Source organism: Boleophthalmus pectinirostris, unplaced genomic scaffold (assembly GCF_026225935.1).
Source record: "Boleophthalmus pectinirostris isolate CB_2022bp ecotype Guang Dong unplaced genomic scaffold, ASM2622593v1 HiC_scaffold_23, whole genome shotgun sequence".
Classification (NCBI taxonomy): domain Eukaryota; kingdom Metazoa; phylum Chordata; class Actinopteri; order Gobiiformes; family Gobiidae; genus Boleophthalmus; species Boleophthalmus pectinirostris.
Genome location: NW_026571207.1, coordinates 15,141,921 through 15,160,727, shown reverse-complemented (window position 1 = coordinate 15,160,727; position 18,807 = coordinate 15,141,921). Strand labels below are relative to the sequence as shown.

Below are 18,807 nucleotides of genomic sequence, written 5' to 3'. Positions count from 1 at the left end.
AAATAATTATAAGTAAAATCATTATGGAGGAATCACTCATACATCACCTGCCTGATTGGACACGTGTTCGAGGCTACAGCTCCCATGATCCTTTGGTGCAATAGCCTCCAGGCCTTGGGGGAGTAATTGGGCAGTGTGTCAGCGAGTTGTAATTGAATTGAAATTTGCCCCCTTGTGGTTGTTGAGCTGTGGTTTGGGACATAACACAATCTTCTTATTTGTAAGGTTTATAGGATTGTAAATGTTTGACAGCGAGTTTTTTTTTTTTTTTTTCTTTTTTTAGGAACTGAACTAAAGATTCTTAATTCTTGAGCTAAACATCACCAAAGCAATGTTATATTTTGATTATATAAGCTACAGGAAATTAAAACCATAAATCACTAGCTCTATTTGACACATCTATTCAATTACTGCAATGTGAGCGGGTGGCGGAATATTAAACGCTGTTAAGGTATTCATCTTATCAAATGGGTTTTGGAATAGAAGGGGGAGAGCGAGTGAAGGCTGTTGATGACTGGGGCTGGGAGATAAATAGATATAGAGCTTCTTCAGGTTGAGCAGCTTAGCAGTGCAGCAGAGGTCTCTTGTCTGAACGTGTGCGAGGGGGAGATAAAATGGGGGTGCAAAAACAAAGTATAGATGAGGAGAAGAAAGGGATAGTATCAGGGCTTGTTTTGCACACATAGAGAGTTTCACTTCCCTTAATCTATGAAGAATTGGCTATATATAAATGCATATTATTCCTCCCTTAAGACTACAGTTTGTAACTCTGTATCCCAAAACTGATTAAATTTAAAACTTAAAAAAAAAAATATTATTATTATTTTGGTTATGTTTATTGCACTAAAAACAGAAAAACATGTGTCTTTACTCTGAGTGAGCTTGCAGCTCCATAAACCCGATTCTTATTTGGCCTGGAGAAGGGCCTCTTCCTGAAATGTTCCTTTGGCTATAATATTACACAGTATGGCATAAAACCTATATACCTTGATGGAGAATGTTTCAAATTATGATTTTAACTTTATATTTCCATGGAAATATGTGTCACTTCCAAAAAGTTAAGTACTGTGTCTTTAAATATGTGAGTAAAGGTTGACTATACAGATTATTCTTATAAACTTTAAATACGATTTGTAAAGAAAATTGAGCAGATTGATTTTAGTTAGTCACCTGTACAGGCCTATACAATAATCTGGCTAATAAATAGACAGAAAAAGGGCAATGTCCTTGTATTTTGGCACAGGACACCAAATTTTCCTAAAAGGTATCAAAATTATTTTTAATTAGACTGACAATACTTTTGATGACTAGGTGGTTGGAAAGAGCAGTCAGTCACTATAACCATGAAATCTTAGAAAATAGCAGTCTTAGAAAATGCTTTAGAGATTAAGCATTATATGTGAAATAAGCACCCTGGCAGTCATATATACATGTGAAATACTGTTAGCCCACTTCCTCAAAACAAGCCACTATAGGTGACTCTTGCGCCAGTACTTACACATTTACTTTAAAATAGTTCAGAATATTAACCAATGAGAACTGAACTTTATATGAATTTAAGAAATAGGCTGACTTACTTCAACATGAGAAAGTGGAGAAGCTTTGATGAAAACTCCTGTTTGACATGCAATAATAAACCATAACCTTTCCAGCAGGGGGCGTTTCACTGTATGTTTAATAAACAACCTCAACATATTTAGACTGGGAATTCTCTCCAACAAAAAACACTCTATTCCACCTTGTGATATCATGTGGTGATACAGGAACTGCTCCACTGTGTTTTTAAACTCCACACCTTCACTAGAATCATCCGGATAATTTCAGCCATAGAACTGCTAATCTGTATTGGACAAAAGGTAAAAGGTAACTGTTAACTTGAGAACTACAGATTCATGACATCACAAGGTGGAACAGAGCATTTGTGTTCTAGAAATGCAGACAGACTAATAAACCAGGATTACTAATAAAGGATAACTCAAACATGTGTGACAGAAACAAAACACAACTCTGGGTATGTTTTGGATGAGGTAACAATATTTGAACATGTCCTAAAGTTCACAATATAGGACCTTAAACTGAGGGAAAAAAATGACAAAATTGACGTCAACGTGTTGTGCATGTGGGATAAAACTGTCGCTCAAACAGCAGAGCAGCGCTGTCAGGGCCCTTCACTGCTCTCCTCTCCAGCAGACGTGCCTTCTCTCTGGGGAAGTGCTGTGGGCGTTTGTGGCCTCACTGCTGTTTTCTGTCACACTGACACATTATACAGTGTGACCCTGTTCTGCTCGGCTCAGGCAGGGGCAGGGCGGCCACTGAACACCTGCACCCCTGCTCTGGCCACAGGGGAGAGCCACTTACATCATTATAGCCATGCTGGTACCTGTTACAGTAAAGGTGTGGTTTAGCTCTACAAGTGAAAAGTAGAATAATATGTTATAATTGAAGTCAGTTTGTTTTATACAACCTGGTAAAATGGCTCTTGATTTTTATTTTATCATTATATTACTAACCCACCATATTGCTAAATACCATCACAACATTCTGTAGGCCAACAGAGAGAGAGAAAGACAGACTTTATTGATCCCAAAGGAAATTCCAGTTGCAGTTGCTGTTGCTGCAATATTTACACTGCACATCAATAATATAATTTTATTGTATTTATTTATTTACAAAACAATTTACAAACATTTAAAGTAGTTCATACTTTAAATTCCTCTAAAAGGGAACTCCTCTGAAGCTACCTTAGCTCATAGATGGGGCCCCAGACGCAAAAAATACAGTTACAAGTTACAGTTCGATCATATTATATTATATAATACAGATGGGGACAGCTAAAATGAATATCGTTAAAATACAGATTTTTCATGTAATATGGTGAGTTTAGGGTTCAGTCATTTGTGCACCTTTTAGCGTATTTCTTCTGGAAATAGCAGACTAATCAAAAGAAAATGTTATTCTGTTAATGGACAAAAGTTTTAGAATGAAGACTTTTCACCATCTATCCAAGTGCTTGTTCAGTTGTAATCAGGACAACAGGCTCCATCTGAGAGTTAGCCTCATTTTAGAATTTGAAAACTACTTAACTTCACCTACTTGTACACATACCATCAGTGGACTATTTTGCTATTTGGACCCCATATTACTGAAATTTTTTCATTTTGTTTTCAAGCCAACAAGGTGTTTTTATTTGGCCAAAACATCATCACATTCTTGAATATGAAACCACCAATGAGCTAATTGGTTAATTATTAATTCATTATTTCCAGAACTTCCTTTCCTTTACTACTTGAAATATAGGCCTAAGGTGAATAATAAATGCTCTGTCCTGATTATGGCATCACAACCCTGCGTAACCAACTTGAGTAAAAACTGTGTAAATCGAGATGAATAATTTATGACCCAACTATCACTTTACCTTTTCTGAGCGTGCTCCGTTGCCATAGCAGCACCCCATTCATTATTCACAGTCCGAGTGAGGGTGACCGTGAGGCAGTTTACAGGCTCCGCTCTTTTTTAGATGCCTTCAAACTGTGAGGATTAAACCCTGTGGTAATCCAATGGAGCACATCACTCCACTTTTACCCCTTGGATGAAGAGGCACGTGGCGCACAGTTTCTCTGTGGGACATGTGAGAGGGCAAAGGGGACCAAATGGACGGGACAGAGGGGATGGAGGGGACAGTGGGTCAGGACAAGCCCCAGAAGCGGGTGAGGTTCCGGGTAGCCTCGGGAAGCAGCGGCCGGGTGCTCAAGGAGATGTTCAAAGATGAGGGACCATCGGACTCCCTGGATTCGGACTGCACCAGTAACTCGGACGCGGATCGGGCCAGTACCCCCTCCACAAGCGGGGATTCTCATGGACAGTTCTACGGATTTGTGGGGTCAGAGCTGGACGACAGTGAGAGCGAGCCCGATGAGATGCTTATGTTTGCAGGGGGGACCAAGGACCGCGTGCTCACCACCAAACGGGTCAACATACTCAGCCAGAACGGGACAGTACGTGGGGTCAAGCACAAAGTCAGCGCTGGGCAGGCACTTTTTGAGAGCTTGCCTACCACCAATAGTGTAAGTATTAACAAAAAGTTCTAAAACTTGTTGAGGTTATGGGTATTTTCAGATTTTATAATGTCATGATCTCATTTTTCCCCTATTACTCTACACTTTGTCATGAAATATCCAAAAGGTAAATTCACAAATGCTGAATCTAATAATTTCTATTATAGACTAGACCCAAGAACTCACTCATTGCTACAGAAATCTGCATTTTAACAATATAGCTGCCCCCATCTGTATAAAATAGCCCAAATATTATTGGCAGAATATTGTGTCACCTGAAACCTGTCAATAGGCCTACAAAAAAGATTGAACCAATTTTCTAGGTATGCCTATTGAACTGTAGTAGTAGTATTAGTAGTAGCAATACTTGCTGTTGTAAGCATGAATAGTAAATAGTAGTAATAGGTGTAGTAGTAAGCCTAAAAGTAGGTGTAGTAGTAGAATTAGGCCTAGTAGTTGTTGTGGTTGTAAGCAAGCCTAATAAGTAGTAGCCTAGGAGTAGCAGTAGTAGGAGCAAATGGCTAGAAGTAGTATTAGTAGTAGTAGTTGGTGTAAGCCGATAATGCTAAGTAGAAATAATAGGAGCACCAAACTGAAACTGTCCAACTGTTCTGCCAAATTCCAGTTTCACCTGTCCGAGAGTAGCACTGTGGCTGGGATAAGAGAGTACAATAGAGGACAAGGTCACAGGGTAATTAAAGTTTGATGATGCATTTCGGTAAGTGTTTCAAGGGAAACTAATCAGGTTAATGCATTTTCACCAATTTGCTTTCTAGTAGTGTCCCTGATGCCACCAACACCATAGTTTGTAACAGTCTAAAGGTCATATTAAAAACATTTTTTTCTTTTTACATTAAATTGAATGAAGACAGGGTGTTGCAATAGCCTAGATAAAGCCTCTTATCAACAGGAGTTCAGATTAGTGTCTGGATAGAGAGAATAAATGCCTCGGGAATCCAGTGAGTGATGTCCCTAATGAAATAATGGTCCCTCACCTGCTCACCTCCATGGAGATGTAACTGCTTTGTCTAGAATGTTCCGCAGTATGGCATTATATTTTCCTATCTTGCCTTCTTTTCAATTACAGTTTTTTATTGCGCAAAAACTGTGAGTGGGGTCCCCTCTCCACAGATCTGAACTGTATCTTTGTCTGGTAATGTGCCATATCAGTGGAGAATAACAGGTGATGCCATTACACCAAGTTCAAGATCTGTGGAAACGTGTTCCCACTCATAGTAAGAATGCATGTTTTTTCCAGATTTCAACAGGTTTTCAACACCTTTAATTGAATAAATGCAAGACAGTGTCATGCTTATGCTTATGCTCATAAAGAAAATAAAGGCTTATCTTAGTTTAGTCATTGAACTTCATAATCTAAAACATGGACATTTTTATAATGTTAGGAGACTACAAACTGGAACACTGGAGGATGTTGTAGTTTTGCTAACCACTCTGCCACTATGTATGCTCCAGCAGCCAATAGATTAAAAAAGGACATCAGGAAAGTAGTATATCCTAATGACTTTTAAATGCTGTGGTTGTTTTGTTTATCTACTTTTAGGCACTCTCCTCTTCATCTTGTTTAGCTTGTCTGTGTGGTGTAGCTATCGGCTGTGTCCATTATTAATAACACTTAATAATTGAGGGGTAAATAAATCCCACTGTCCAGGAAATCTGTGCGTTCATGGAAAGCAAACATTCACAGATTAGGATACAATACCAGAAACAAGTGCCTCAGAATAAACTTTAGTGAAAAGAGTACTGTGGGGTGGTGGGTTTGGAAAGTGTCAGCCTATCCATTGTGTAATTGTCGACAGTGTACCAGCTAAAAGCCCTCAGCCAGAGAAAAGTTACTGCAAAAAAGACTCAATTAAATCCTTTTGTGGTTATTTTAAGTAAAACATCAATCAGTCAGTCAATAGGCTACTTATATCTACTTATGGACACTGAGACTAGATACATATTTGAGCAGGTATTGATACAAATCACATAAATATAACAAAATTTTCCTAAACCTTTCCGAAATTGGTCTTGATGATAATATTACAAAATATTCCATGCTGAAAACATTTTTTTGCGTATAAAAGTTTATTGTAAGCTTTTGTGTGTTCACATGCAGAAATCTGATTATCAAAAACACTTGGTGACATGTGTCAGTTAATCAGTAGATTTTCAGAGTGACTGTTGTATTCGAAGACAAAGTAGGCTATTATGAATTATAAAGTAATTTCACTCTTGGACATTTACTCTTTCATTTTTGTCTTTGCCACATTACTTTGCCCTATTTTGATTATTAATGACATTCAAACTGCAAAATCTGATGTGACTAATCACAGGGACCATGATCAAAAAGAAATCAGATGATTTAACGGTTTACATGTAAATAATAATCTTATAACTCCAAATAGCTGATAGTAATCACATTTTGACATGTGCATGTAACCACAGGCACTGTTTACGTGACATTTCAATAATCTGATAACTCCAGAAATCAGACAAAGATCACATTTTGGTGTGCTTGTAAACACAGTCACACTGTCTGTCTCCTAACTTCTCATGCTTTCTCTGTACACAGCTGGAGCTGTCTCTTGAATTTGGCCGTATAGTCATTTACACAACGAGCTTCCGTGTGGTGAGGACCACCTTTGAGCGCTGTGAGCTGGTTAGGAAGATATTCCAGAACCACCGGGTCAGGTTTGTGGAGAAGAACATCGCTTTGGACTCGGACTTTGGCAAAGAGCTGGAGGAGCGCTGCAGACGAGTCGGAGAGCCGCCCTCACTACCTGTGGTGTTCATAGATGGCCACTACCTTGGGGTCAGTAATATCAAACTGCACTACTACTACTACTACTAATATTACTACTACTACTAAATAATATAAAGTGTTATTACTACTACTCAGCGGTGGAATGTAACTAACAACAAATTCTCAAGTTACTGTAATTGAATACATTTCGTTAGGCTGCACAATATAAGACAAATGTGTGATCTTTGTTTTGTATTGCTTTAATGATATTGCTGCAATATTTATTGTATTTTATATAGTTAAATTAAAACAAAATACACATATTGTAATTTACTACTCAAAAAAGTCTATAATATGCCTTTCAAGATACCTAGCATTATTTATTGACTTCACTATTATTTATTGACTTCTCACTATTGTAGCTTCAGCTGCCCTGGGATACACTTACAGAAGTGAGGCTGCCAAGTTGTGCCATCAGTAGTGGGCAAAGTGGGTAAAGTGCCTTGCCTGAGGACACAACAACAGTTTTTGCCACTGGCGGCACCACTGTGGCAGCCGGTATGGTTCCGGTGGTCTCCCATCCAAGTATTAACCAGGCCTGGCCTTGCTTAGCTTCTGAAATCTGATGAGATCACGCTTTGACAAGCCAGTATGGCTAAACCAAGACTGAAAGTAGGACTTGATTAGGAAAATCATTAATCAAATCTGTCTTTTTACATTTAGAAAAAACAGTACATTTCTAACAGATTATACTGTCACTTGAACACAAATACAATTTTCAGTACTCTTTCCACCACGGGGTACTACAACTGCCACTGATACTTAATATTCCTCTGTGAAATCCCTCAGTCGTCCAGGAATTTCTCCTTTGAAATAATACTGAATGGCAAAAGGAGAAATTAAATTTGTCAACTGGACAAAAGTTTATTTGGTTGAATATGTTTCGCAGCTCATCCAAGCTGCTTCTTCAGTTCTGGTCAAAATGCTGTTGGATACTTCCTTATATCTGTCTGCAGAGAGGACCTAACTACAATGAAACTACTCTGAAACTAACACACTTACTTGTTTACAGTTTCTGTTAGTTAGATAAGCCTATTGATCTTGTGGGATGTTATTAGCATAACCATTCAGGGCCATGATGGGTGTTTTCACACCTCTGGACCTGACCTGGCTACACCTCTTGTTCTCTTGTTTGTTTAGATTTAGGTTTGAGCATGGAGTTGTAAATAGGAGATAGGTGGTTTGTCCTCCATTTCTATTTAAAGAAAGACTCTCTTTTTAAAAATAAAAATAGCCTCCTTAACTCCCCTTTTAAACCAACCAGAAACTGAAGCACCCAAAGACAAAACACCAAGCCACAAACAAAGCAATGTGGTCTACTCCATTCAGTGTAGTGAAGACTGCAGTAAGCGCTACACTGGAGAAACAAAACAGCCACTTCACAAGAAGATGTACCAACACAGACGAGAGAGCAGCAGTGGACCTCAGTCTGCTGTCATCTCCACTTAAAAGTCACAAGCCACTCCTCTGAGGATAGTGAGGTCCAGATCTTAGCCAGAGAAAAGAATTGGTTTGAGAGGGGAGTTAAAGAAGCTATTTTTGTTTAAAAAAAGAGAATCCTTCTTTAAACAGAAATGGAGGACTCAGACATCATTTTTCTTCCATTTACAACTCCATCCTCAGGCCTTAATCAAAACAAACAAGAGAACAATAGGGATAGGTCCAGAGGTCAGGTCCAGAGGTGTGAAAGCACCTATCATGACCCTGAATGGTTATACTAATAAGACCCCACGCTCAGTGCAAGTACAATAGTCTTAATAACTAACAGAAACTGTAAAAAAGTGGAGTGTTAGTTTCAGAGTAGTTTCACTACAGTTAGCTCCTCCCTGCAGGCAGATATAATAAAGTATTTACCAGCATTTTGATCAGAACTGTAGAAGCAGCTTGGATGACCTGTGAAACATATTTGACCAAACAAACTTTTGTCCAATTGACAAATCGAATTTCTCCTTTTGCCATGGATTCTACCTGGATGACTGAGGGATTTTTCATATATAATACTGAATATAATATTTTTTTTCTTTCAGGGAGCTGAAAAAATCTTAGGCATGAACGAATCAGGAGAACTCCAAGACCTCTTAACAAAAATTGAGGTACAACTTTATTTTCACTCCTCCTTTGCAGCAAAATATGGAATGGCTGATTGGCTACAAATCATTGTTTAAATATTAATTACTTTTGCCCAGATTCATGGAAATACGCCTTGTACACTATAGCAACCAGAAAACCAAAGCATATGGCGATTATAGTCTCATAATAAATTTAGATAGTGTGTCCGAAGCAGTCAAAATGAACACCAAGAAAACAGAGCAGTCACTCCCCACTCCCCTCATCATCCATAAAACATGAGACAACTGCAGTGCGAAAGATAGATGCACGTCAATGTGCAGTCATCAATAATGGAAAAGCCGGTTATTGATTGGATTTCTAACACATTTATTCAAACAGGAGGCAGTGCACTGTAATGCTGGCATCATATAATGTAGTTAGCCAGCAGGAATATTCAGGTTTTGCATTCTCATTTGTGTTTTAGTGCAAACAGGAATGCCTATAGTGGAAGAAATCAGTGTGTGTAATGACATTTAAGATATGTATTCAGCTGGCTGTGGGCTATTGAAAAGAGTGTGGTACAGAAAGGTCAGGCGTAAGCTAATCAGACCAGAAGCAGTAGTAAAATGGCCTCTATTTAGAAATATAGTTGTAAAGAAAATGGCCAACTCTCAAAGTAGACTGTAAGCCTAATAGGTCTGTAGGTGTGTCTGCTATGACAAGAAACTAATGATTTCATGATTCATGATTATATATATTTTTTTCTAACTATTTATATATTTAACAAACCACAGTTTATAAAATAAAAACAGAAACAAAACCAGTGAAGATGAAAAAGAAAATACTCAAACGCAAAAACAGAACAGTATGCAACTGTCCCACTGATCGTTCTGTAAGTGTATCAGCTTTACAAATCATTGGCATATTATTACTTTTTTTACCATTTCGATATTTATATTTTTTAAACATAAGTCATCAGTGAAGTAAAAATAAAAACAAAACCAGTGAGGATAAAAACGAAAATACTCAAACTCAAAAAACAAGCAGCAATACATGTCCTCCACCCCCACGTAGTCTCATGCTGCAGAGGCTGCACTAACACTGATTAGAAATTGGCTGCAGGAGCTAGGATTTAGGTAGTGAGGATTCAGATCAGACAGAGTCCTTTTATGCTGGGTTTCAGCATCGGAACTGGCAACCCAAATGAGAGACACATGTGGGGCTCATTATGTTTTCTGATTGGATAATCATCTTGAGAGCCAAAACACCAAATTATAACATAAACAACTGAGTCATCATGTCTTTTTTTGGAAAGTAGAACAAGAATCAGCATTACAATTGATACTAGTAAAAGCTATTTTTGATTTGAACGTGTTAGATATGTCATATGGAATATGAAAAAGTCTAAATTTTACATACAGTTCCTATGTGTGACATTAAATGATCATACTTTTAATAGCCAGTAGCCTATTAAACAGTTCAGCTTGACTAGAACTTGGTCATTTTAACAGAGGTCATCTTCATATGCCTCATACTAATTAAAGGATTGTGTGTCTCCTCAGAGGGTGCAGCAACCTCAAACGTGCCAGATGTGTGGGGGATTCGCCTTCGTCCCGTGCCCAACGTGCCATGGCAGCAAGATGTCTGTGTTTCGCAATTGCTTCACGGATTCCTTCAAAGCCCTCAAGTGCACTTCCTGCAACGAGAATGGCCTGCAGGCCTGTAGGAGCTGCAGCCAGTAAGGATCCTATACAAGTGCCTGACCCTGTGCCCTTTGACCCTCCAAAAGTTAACTCTGGACTATGAACTTATCAGCATATTTTTCCGTGGCCATTGTAGCTGATAATTTGTAATAAAACGTTGTGCTCATTTTGTGGTGTGATGTGTGTCTGTACAGGAGAAATGCTTGGCTGTTCACTACAGCCACTTTCCCCGCTGTAAGCTTGTTAGTGCTGAGGTCCTTTCATTAACACAGGTGTCATTACTAATCCCATATCAGACAGGTTAAGTAACTGGTGAGACAGTGAGGGAAAGTAGGTCATCATGGTGAGCATCAGTTTACAGTTTGAATTATTTTTTTTTATTAATACTGTTTCAATTATACAAACGAACAATATCAGTGGAGTACATTCAAAAATACCATCCAGTTTATGTCTGCAACAAAGGGACATAACCGTACCATTGCTTAAGCGCGAACTCTCTGAGAGCCACATTTCCTTTTTGGAATATCTGAGAAAGCACAGCTCCATTTACACATTGAAGTTCTCCATATCTAAACGAGATCCCACGTCGTTTGAGGGTTTTGACCGGATGATGTCATCTGTTGGACCGCGTCCATGGCAGCGGGTCCGGGAAACGAAACGCGGTGGTACCAGCAAGAGGCCGGAGTCCAGCTCTCTGCGCCGTCATAGCCCTGTACAATGCTGCTTGAACCTGATTAGACAAGGCAGCACTGTAAAGAGGCTAAAAGCACAGAGCACAGTGATGTGGTCCGCCATGAGGAGTTCTCCTGCCACCACACAACCAGGATCATTCTAGATGAAAATGCCCCTGTAAGAACAAGACCAATCATTTAAAACCACCAACACATCGACTGTGCGTAAAATGGTGGAGGAAGTTGGGTCGCCGTGGCATTTAAACCCAACACAGAGTCATGTTTATAATTTTTGATTTCCTGCTGAAGACCATGGGGCTCTTGAAAGCCCACTAGCCCATTGTGGAGATGGATGGAGGGCGCATATTGTGGAAATCTGGAGCATACTGTGCAGGTCTACTGCGCCCACGTCTGTGAGATGCGAGCGCCCAGAACACAGTATGGGCAAAAAGGAATGTCGAAAAAAAAAAAAAAAATAAACGACAAGGCCGTTGCAAAGCAAATGCATATTTTAATTAATGTAGCAATAGGAATCTTATGTGCAGCGGTGTTGTGTAAAATCATGGATTTGGATGCCTTGGGGATGTATTGATGACAGGAGCGCATCGACGCTTGTGCGAGCCTTGCCTTAGAAATAACGTGGCTGTTGTTGATAAATGTGCACAATGGAAACCTTTTTTCTAACGAAGGGAGATATGGAAGAAATAGATGGGCAGTGGCACAGGCACAGCTGACTTGGGAATGGTATGACGAGACATGACACTGATGCGCGCAACAGCCAAAATGTAAAAACAACATTCAATGGTCAAAAACCTGCAATGGCGTTTGTCCGCTTCTCTGCTTTGATGGTATTTATTTCAGTCGAGTAGCCTGGCGTGGTCCAGCCTCGACGCTGAGCGTAATGTTTTGAATGGTCGGTCAATGCGCAGACTGGTAGAAAACCACTGTTTTTATTGACGTCAGCGCACAGGGTACTGCTCCCCCCTCTCGTTCATCTTTACAACTGCACCATCTAATGGACTTGGGTTTACATTCCAGTCAACCGTCCAGAAAAAGGAGACCTCAATGCAAGTTTTCTTTTTAATAAGACAAATCTTTTATTTTTAGCTATCACACGTTTTGTCCTATTAAATTGCTATGTAACAATACTTGTAAGAAAATAAGCACACTGAAATGGCAAAATAATTTATTAAATTATTCAGATTTTAATCAACCTTCTTCAGCAGTGAAAACACAATAAGCACTGAAATATTACATTATTAACATCGTTTTGGGTACAGATGAAATGTTGGCCTTCCTCATGAATAAAGATTTGAATCCCAGTCATTTCACTTTGTAATTGAGGGTAAAGACAACCTAACCACTCCTAGCAAGGCTTTGAGAAGATGCGTGGATTTAATTACAGAAACTTATTTTCTACTAGTTATTGAAGGTTTTCATATTAATACTCATCTCCTTATCTTTGGGATAGTACAGTCATCTGGTGCTAAGCTGCCAAATAAGAAGTGAAAAAATGGGTTGCTGTTGCTTGTGGATTTCCCATGGATTGTGCTTAAAAATGTTCAATAGATGAGTGTTGCACACATTTTTACATGTGTAATTCAAATAATTATTAGAAATCAGACTTGCTATTGTTCTCACTGTAGCAACATTTTGAAGCGTGTAAAATAACAGGCCAGGTGTGTTTGTAATAAAAAAACGCTTAATTTAAGGGACTATTATTGCCATAATAATATAATAAAATTTTGTCTGAATAAATATGTTTCTTTAGTAGGAACAGGGTACCATTATATGCGTGGCTCCATTATAAAAACAATGAGTATGGGTATGAACTAGTAGTTCTGACACAAACTGTATAATTGAACCTTCAAATGCAAATACTCTCTGTGAGACTGATCTCACAGAACTATATCTGCTTTGTGACTTCAAGAATTGATCAACAGACTATGCAACAAGTCTAGTCAAAATACATTACCTTCATGAAGCAGGGAGAGAAAGCAACACAGTCAGTTTTTACACTAGATTTGATGACTCTACAGTGTTATATGGACCAAGATAAAGGAATATTGCACCGGTTGACACTCCTCATCTTTGTCAATGTCTTCTGTTTTATTTCTAAATGTCTTCTGTTGTGAGAACTTCCACTAATTTCATAGAATCTCCAAGTCTACATGACGGACCTCTGGGTTACGTTGCTAAAACAAACGAAACATGTATTAGAGTAAATTGAACTTGAACTGTAATTAACAGGGAAATATAACAGACAATATTTATACCTTGAGTTCTTTCTCCAAACGGTCCACTTCAGCTCCTAATGTGTCAATGATGTTCTCACCATGTTTTAGCATGAAGTTTTCAAGCTCCTCTGTAGTCTTTACCTGTTGAATATCCTTCAGGACACAGTTACAGAGAGGCATAAAGAAGTGTCATAGATAGTAAAATTACAATTTTCAAAAATATACATCTCATAATCCCATCAACTCCCTGTTAAGTGTGATTAACCATGAATAAAAAGGAATTAGTTTGTATATAAATATATATAAGTCTAATCTAGCTATATCTAAATACTGTTGTTTTATTTGTGCATACTGGTTATTTTTAATGTACATTGCCTTTTAAGTACATTATAAACTAAATAAAGGTTGAAATATGTTGACTGAGGGCTTCTAAATAGAGAATATTTACAAAGTGTACTAATGAAGAACATTTATTTGATATTTTGATTCAACACTACCACTATCTTTGTTTTTAAAAGGATATAAAGACCAGATGCTGATTACAGTTACAAAAATATGATTACTTTTTTTTTTTTGCATAGCTGATTAGTCACGATTAGTGGCTTAATTGTTGCAGCCCTGCTCCATGGTAGTGAATAAATAATAAATGCAAAAGCATTACATGATAATATAATGACTTAAAATTATACTTACATTGAGTATTTGGTCAATGTCTTGTTTTTCCAAATATGATCGAGTAACCACCCGGCCATCAAAGTCCACCTCGGCCTTAAATCGCACTTTACTCAAGCCTATATCTGTGGCTTTCACGTCATGGATCCCTCTGTCCATAAAAATAAATTGTGGTCATTACAAGGGAGCAGACAGACTTTGTTTATTGACGAATGTAATAAGACACAAGAGTAGATTACTGAAGAGTGTACTTACCTTACTGCGGGGTCACTTTCTAAGAACTCTGTAAGCTTTTGTACACGCTCAGGCTGAATGGAACGTCCCAGCAGAGCTTCAGTGTTTGTGTAGATGAGAAATGCTGACACAGCGCCCAACAACGTGCCAACACCCAGAGAGCCCAAACTATCATATGTGGGGTTACCTGAACAGAGACGTATGATTTTAGTTAACAAACACAAAACCCGGAAAGACTTGTCTGCATGGGTTAAATCAGGTTCATAAACACTATATACTATTTTTTCAAACCTGTAAGAGAGGTCAGCCCCATACTTCCAGCTGCCAGAATGACCCCAAGTACAGCAGCAGCATCCTCCAGCAGAACCACATTTGTACTCGGGTCACGGCTCTGCATAACTACATAGCAATATGTTTATTAAATATTGTAAATCCAAATAAAAATTGTTGAAATCAACACTAAAATTATTTAATGACTTTTAGTTTGCTTGCAAGGCAGGATGGTTGAGCAGTAAATTGCTGAAATATTTGGACAATATAAAGGTTACTATAGAGGTCATTTAGACATTGATCAACTTACCATAATCAAAAAAGGACACCCCTTGCTGATGAGCACTTCTCTTGATTTCATTCACAGCAACAAGTAATGTTGCTATAAAATAAAATGCATATTTATTTTCCATGATACAGTGTGATAATGTAATGTAAATGCACTCATGTTTTATTGTACTCACCTCCTTCTGAAACCAGAGAACCAGCAAGAATACAGTAGGCCTGTATCACAAAGAAACTTTAGCATTTCATATTAAGATAGTACTAAAGAAGCAGCATATTGTAGCAGTTACCCATAATAACGATTCAATAGGTTCTGGATGCAACAACCCCATGATGCCATGGTACCAGGAGAGACCGGCTCCCATCATAAATATTCCAACACCACTGATGAGAGAAGCAATGTAGCGCATGTTGGAGAAGCCATACCTAAAAAAAAAAAAAAGATTCATTACAACAGTTAGACCAAATAGTTTGCTACCACAACATTATACAAATAATAAAATACATTATAAATGTTTGCATTTTTTAATATATATTGGGGGTATACTCACGGATGCACAGCATCTGGGTTGCGAACAGACTGGCTTATTCCAAGTGCTAATAGAGCTTGGTTGCAGGTGTCAGCCAGAGAGTGGATGGCTTCTGAGAACATACTTGCTGATCCAGTGTAGACCCAAGCCAAAAGTTTGAAGAAGAAATTCAACCCATTTCTAAAGTCAAACAAACACCGTGCACAGCAATATTGTGAAGGAGTGATGAATTTTGTTTCTAGATTAAGTTAACTAAAGTTAACTAAAAACAATCATACACAAACATACAAACATATAACTCATAATCTTGGGCAACTCTCTAAAACTACTATGAATAAGCAATGGATGCTTTTCATGTGACCTCCAGCACATGATGCAAACTTAACAAAATTACTTTAATCTCAGAGATCATCCCGTATCACGTGAGGCCTCACTTTCCCGCAAACCCTATTAGTTACAAACTGAATTAACTTTATAGTAACAAGGAACAGACACGTTTTTTAAAAGAATAAAATAGAAATAAATACATCATGCTGCAACTTACATACAAATGGCAACCATTACAACTTTCCCTGGGCCTTGTAAGAAGGGAGTCCTCTTGCCTGATCGAGGCTTTATGAAAAAAAAAAAAAAAGATATGAATGAACTTTACTTTCTTTAAAAGACTCAGGATAATGCAAAGTTTTACAAATATGAGATGGTATCTTGTTGTCTAAAATGTTATGCTATATTGCAGCAAAAAATGGAAGCACTATACATGTACAAATATATCTCAGAAGTATCATTATCAGAATCTATGTAGCTTTACACTCTAAACAATATCACAAAATAATTAATGTCCATGACTACTGAGGACTTTGGAAAGGGTTTTATAAAATGTATTATATAAATAAAGTGGATTGGATTTAAAATGCAGGGGAAGTAGAATGTTGTGAAATACTATAGGAGAACCAGAACTACATAGTATTACCTTGGTGTTTCCCCAAAAGTCCTTGTATTCCTTCAACAACTGTTGATTGCGGAAAATATCTAGAAATGAACAAAGGAGCAAATGAACAAATGTCATAATGTAACTCCCACACATACTGTATCGGGGTAATGTTAAAAATCATACTTTCTTGATACTCTCTCTCCACTTCTTTCCTAAGATTTCTCTCTCGTGCCAAAGCTTCAAGACTCCCCCAGACATCTAGTGCTCTAAAAGTCATAGAAAAATAATTAACCAATTTTGTTTTCTGACAGATTTAGCAAATTAATAATTTTATGATACATACTTTGCCTCCACGTCAGAACGCAGAAAAACTGTGAATGCCTCTGTATCATCATGGGGACTTCTCCGTCTGATCTTTCTTAATTGTTCTAAGTCACTGAATGAAGAATAGGCCAAAGTATTAGTATGCACTGCAGAGTTCACCCATCCAATGAATGAATGTGACAAAAAATGTGAGAACAATTTACCTTGGTTTCAGACAGAACTCATTCATGGCTCTTACTGCTGTAATAAAGTTGTTCTGAGTATATTTGGCCCCATAATCCCTCTTCTTTAAAACAGCCCGCACTGGGGAAAACAAAAAACATTGTTGTTCCAGTAGCCAACTTCTCAAGAGTAATGTAGAGTTTAGAATTGAACATCACACATTTTACATTACTGGCCAGATGTGCAAAACACCCATAGAGATCCATGTCGACCAAAAATGTATTTTGTCTATAATAACTTTACTTACGCTATAGTCTCAGAATACTTTTGAATGAATGTTAGTCTAATTTTAAATCAGAGATAAGACAATAAATACTAAACTAACTAATAACTCTTTGAGGTGTAATGATACAATCACAAGCTCCATTAAATGTTTGAAAAAACTACCTTTCACTTGATATGGCTGAGCCGGTTTCAGCGTCCCCAATGCAGATGGTTCTAAACACATGCACAACAGAATATTGGCCATGTCACACGTTTACTGTTGATCAATCACAACATCGCAGCATACAAAACTGACAATACCTGCTGATTTTTCAGAATCTCCCACCACCTTCTCATTGACATCCACCGGTTCAGATTTGGGAGGGTCATTTTTACTGGACCCGGAGGTAGAGTAGTATTGGATCTTGTTCAGTCCTAGAGCTGCAACACGGAAGTCAGGATGACTGAGCCACCAGCTATGTATACCTCCACTTGGCCAACCTGTGTGGAGATTAGTAAATAAAGTAGAAACATTTAGGCATGACAAAATCTGTAATTCAATGTAATGTAATGTAGTGTAGCTTTGTGACCTCACCATAGCTTGAATGGGTGAACTTTGGGCTCCAGTGTGACAGAGATGATCTGTGGTGCAGGGAGACCCTACAGAACACATGCCATGGCCTGTGTGCCAAGCTCGGAAACATCCTTCTGGGTGCGGCGTTCCTACTTAACGGGGAAAGATTTCTAGGAACAGGCAAAGACACACAGCCAGGTAAGCAATGCACCGAGCTTAATGTTACCCACACAAATTCGGTTTAACGTGATCATTTAGGTTCGTGACACTGCCACTAGAAAGTCGTCCTATCATAGTAATTGTGTTACTATTTTAACTCTACGGTCTAAAAGCCGATTTGTAATTTATGTCACTGATAATCACTTAGGTTAGCTCGCTGGCTAGCTACATACCGGGTCAGCTAATATGTTAATTATCCAATGTTACAACGAACATGGATAGTTTACAAGCAGCTGATCTGTACTATTAACCTTACTGCCAGTCCCAGCCATAAATCAACACAAAGTTTTATAATGTAATAATATTGATAACGATGGCTAATAGTGTAGCTGTCCCCAAAAGCTAACAGTTAGCGTCTAAACTTTGAGCTCCTTCACAACTTTCACTCACCAAACGATCCGATCACTAAAATGTTCAACGAGAGGATCGTACCTTTTTATGGCGAAATGTGTTCAGCGTAATCCATGATAATTTCCAGAATCAATGAGCCAAATTGCAGCAGCAGAAGCGGACAGTCTGTGGTCCATCTGTGCTACAAACATCGGCGCTGCTGTGAAACAAGTGACGCTGCGGACATCTCGTGAGACCCGAGCGTGATTCGGGTTACCCTCATTTGTCTCGCGATATTAGACCAACGTGAAACGATAACTTTTTATTTAGTATTTTTATTTAGTATTTTATTTTTATTATGCAAAATTATATGTTTGCATTATTTTATATAATTTATATAATAATTATTATTATATTACAAACAAAATGGCAATATGAAATGATCAAGTAATTAAGCATGACAAATGAGAGGTCAGGCAGGAACAATGTAA

The 18,807-nt window shown here is 38.1% G+C and overlaps 2 protein-coding genes across 3 annotated transcripts; one reads left to right on the top strand and one right to left on the bottom strand.

Moving 5' to 3' along the window:
• The first annotated feature begins 3,650 nt into the window (after positions 1-3,650).
• grxcr1a (glutaredoxin and cysteine rich domain containing 1 a) lies at positions 3,651-10,737 on the top strand. Of its 2 annotated transcripts, none has more exons than XM_020923346.2 (4): positions 3,651-4,064; positions 6,631-6,870; positions 8,889-8,954; positions 10,473-10,737. In XM_020923346.2, the coding sequence occupies exons 1-4, from the start codon at positions 3,651-3,653 to the stop codon at positions 10,650-10,652; spliced, it is 900 nt and encodes a 299-aa protein (XP_020779005.1). In that variant the 3' UTR covers positions 10,653-10,737. The 2 variants fall into 2 exon arrangements, with proteins under 2 accessions (XP_020779005.1, XP_055015451.1); XM_055159476.1 differs by having other exon boundaries at positions 3,669-4,064; positions 6,637-6,870.
• A 1,716-nt stretch (positions 10,738-12,453) lies between these two features.
• On the bottom strand, positions 12,454-18,626 carry slc30a9 (solute carrier family 30 member 9). The gene is made up of 18 exons (XM_020923443.2): positions 18,419-18,626; positions 17,789-17,937; positions 17,515-17,694; positions 17,377-17,427; positions 16,971-17,070; positions 16,787-16,879; positions 16,627-16,709; positions 16,483-16,541; positions 16,057-16,124; positions 15,534-15,692; positions 15,273-15,408; positions 15,162-15,201; positions 15,008-15,079; positions 14,719-14,826; positions 14,449-14,614; positions 14,215-14,344; positions 13,561-13,674; positions 12,454-13,479 (listed from the first exon to the last, which is right to left on the bottom strand). The coding sequence occupies exons 2-18, from the start codon at positions 17,895-17,897 to the stop codon at positions 13,435-13,437; spliced, it is 1,713 nt and encodes a 570-aa protein (XP_020779102.1). The 5' UTR covers positions 17,898-17,937; positions 18,419-18,626; the 3' UTR covers positions 12,454-13,434.
• Between the last annotated feature and the right edge of the window lie 181 nt (positions 18,627-18,807).

What these genes read in the sequence shown, in the direction of transcription:
- grxcr1a (XM_020923346.2), top strand. Translation starts at nt 3,651, where the DNA reads ATGGACGGGACAGAGGGGATGGAGGGGACAGTGGGTCAGGACAAGCCC. An exon ending in GCTTGCCTACCACCAATAGT is followed by an intron (nt 4,065 to 6,630) that starts GTAAGTATTAAC and finishes CTCTGTACACAG; the next exon opens with CTGGAGCTGTCTCTTGAATT. An exon ending in ACCTCTTAACAAAAATTGAG is followed by an intron (nt 8,955 to 10,472) that starts GTACAACTTTAT and finishes GTGTCTCCTCAG; the next exon opens with AGGGTGCAGCAACCTCAAAC.
- slc30a9 (XM_020923443.2), bottom strand. Translation starts at nt 17,897, where the DNA reads ATGTTTCCGAGCTTGGCACACAGGCCATGGCATGTGTTCTGTAGGGTC. An exon ending in AGATTCTGAAAAATCAGCAG is followed by an intron (nt 17,428 to 17,514) that starts GTATTGTCAGTT and finishes GCATGTGTTTAG; the next exon opens with AACCATCTGCATTGGGGACG. An exon ending in GTTTGGAGAAAGAACTCAAG is followed by an intron (nt 13,480 to 13,560) that starts GTATAAATATTG and finishes CGTTTGTTTTAG; the next exon opens with CAACGTAACCCAGAGGTCCG.